The sequence below is a fragment of the Empidonax traillii genome, unplaced genomic scaffold, assembly GCF_003031625.1.
Source record: "Empidonax traillii isolate 1590-97213 ecotype Southwest subspecies unplaced genomic scaffold, ASM303162v1 scaffold6416:size6083, whole genome shotgun sequence".
Lineage (NCBI taxonomy): Eukaryota > Metazoa > Chordata > Aves > Passeriformes > Tyrannidae > Empidonax > Empidonax traillii.
In genome coordinates, this window is record NW_020961609.1 from 1 (window position 1) to 1,591 (window position 1,591).

At 71.5% G+C, this 1,591-nt stretch overlaps 1 protein-coding gene across 1 annotated transcript; it reads left to right on the top strand.

Annotated features, from left to right (window-relative positions):
• Positions 1-44: 44 nt before the first annotated feature.
• On the top strand, positions 45-1,496 carry PPP1R16A (protein phosphatase 1 regulatory subunit 16A; the record flags this gene model as incomplete). The annotated part of the gene is made up of 7 exons (XM_027911188.1): positions 45-217; positions 298-401; positions 498-622; positions 708-833; positions 930-1,005; positions 1,084-1,213; positions 1,340-1,496. Coding segments are annotated over 7 exons (891 nt in total), but the record flags the coding sequence as incomplete, so codon positions are not given.
• Between the last annotated feature and the right edge of the window lie 95 nt (positions 1,497-1,591).

The window sequence follows — 1,591 nt, forward strand, 5'->3', positions numbered from 1 at the left end:
CCCCCCCCAACAAACCCCCTCCCACCCCCACCTGGGGCTGTCCCGCTGATCCCGGCCCTCCCCGCCGCCAGTGCTGCATCGACGACTCCGGCTCGGTGGTGTCGGTGCTCCTGGACGCCGGCGCCGACGTCAATTCCCGGGACACGGAGCTGTGGACGCCGCTCCACGCCGCGGCCACCTGCGGCCACCTGCGCCTGGTCCAGCTGCTCACCCAGCGGTATGGGGGGAACCCCGGGGTGGGCACGGCCCCCTGGGCACCCCACAGCGCTCCTGACCCTTGGAATTGTCCCGGCACAGCGGCGCCGACCTGCTGGCGGTGAATTCCGACGGGAACATGCCCTACGACCTGTGCGAGGACGAGGCCACGCTGGACTTCCTGGAGAGCGCCATGGCCGAGCAAGGCGAGGGGAAAGCCGGGAATGACGGGGGGTGGGTGGGGGGCGGGCGGGGCCATGGGGACGCTTGGTCACTTGTCCCCTCGTCCCCTTTCCCATCAGGGATCACCCAGGAGCGCATCGAGGAGGCTCGAGCGGCCACGGAGCGCTCCATGATCCAGGAGATCCGGGAGCTGGTGCGGGTGGGCGCCGACCTGGACGCGCCGCGGGGACACGGAGCCACCTTGGTGAGGGCGGGGGACGCCCCCCCAAAGCGCCGCCGACCCCCTGGGCTGTCCCCAACTCGTGTGTGTGTCCCCCTGTTCCCACCAGCTCCACGTGGCAGCAGCCAACGGGTACCTGGAAGCGGCCGAGCTGCTCCTGGAGCACCGCGCCGGCACCGACTGCCGGGACGAGGACGGGTGGCAGCCGCTCCACGCCGCGGCGTGCTGGGGACAGGTGTGTCACCAAGACGCCCCATCCCGCTTTTCCCCGCTCTCCCCGTCCCGCTTCTCCCATTTTTCCTGGTTTTTTTACCCCCCCGCTCCCATCCAGGTGCAGCTGGTGGAGCTGCTGGTGGCTCACGGCGCCGACCTGGGCGCCAAATCCCTGCTGGACGAGACGCCCCTGGGTGGGTTTTTTTGGGGCCGGGGGTGGCTGTGGGGGGGTGGGTGAGGTGGCCCCGGGGTGACCCCGGGCTGTCTCCCAGACGTGTGCGGTGACGAGGAGGTGCGGGCCAAGCTGCTGGAGCTGAAGCACAAGCACGCCGCCCTCATGAAGTCGCAGGAGAAGCACAAGTCGCTGCTGCAGCGCCGCACGTCCAGCGCCGGCAGCCGCGGGTGAGACCACCCTGCTCTTTCCCACCCACCCTGCTCCCTCCCTCCCTCCCTCCCACCCCCCCGGTGTGTCCCCGGGCAGGCCGGGGGCCGTGCCGGGCTGTGACCGCCCGGAATTCCCTCTGGCAGGAAGGTGGTGCGCAGGGTGAGCGTGTCCGAGCGCTCCAGCCTCTACCGCCGGGAGCACCAGCGAGAGGCCATCGTGTGGCAGCGCGGGGGCCGCGGGGACAGCGAGGACGAGGCCGGGGACAGGGACGGCGCGGACATGAGGCACAGACCCTCGGCGGTGAGGGACAGAGAGGGCAGGGGGATACCGAGGGGAGGGGACACGGGGGGGTGGGGACACCGAGGGGAAGGGACACGGGGGGGTGGGGACACCAT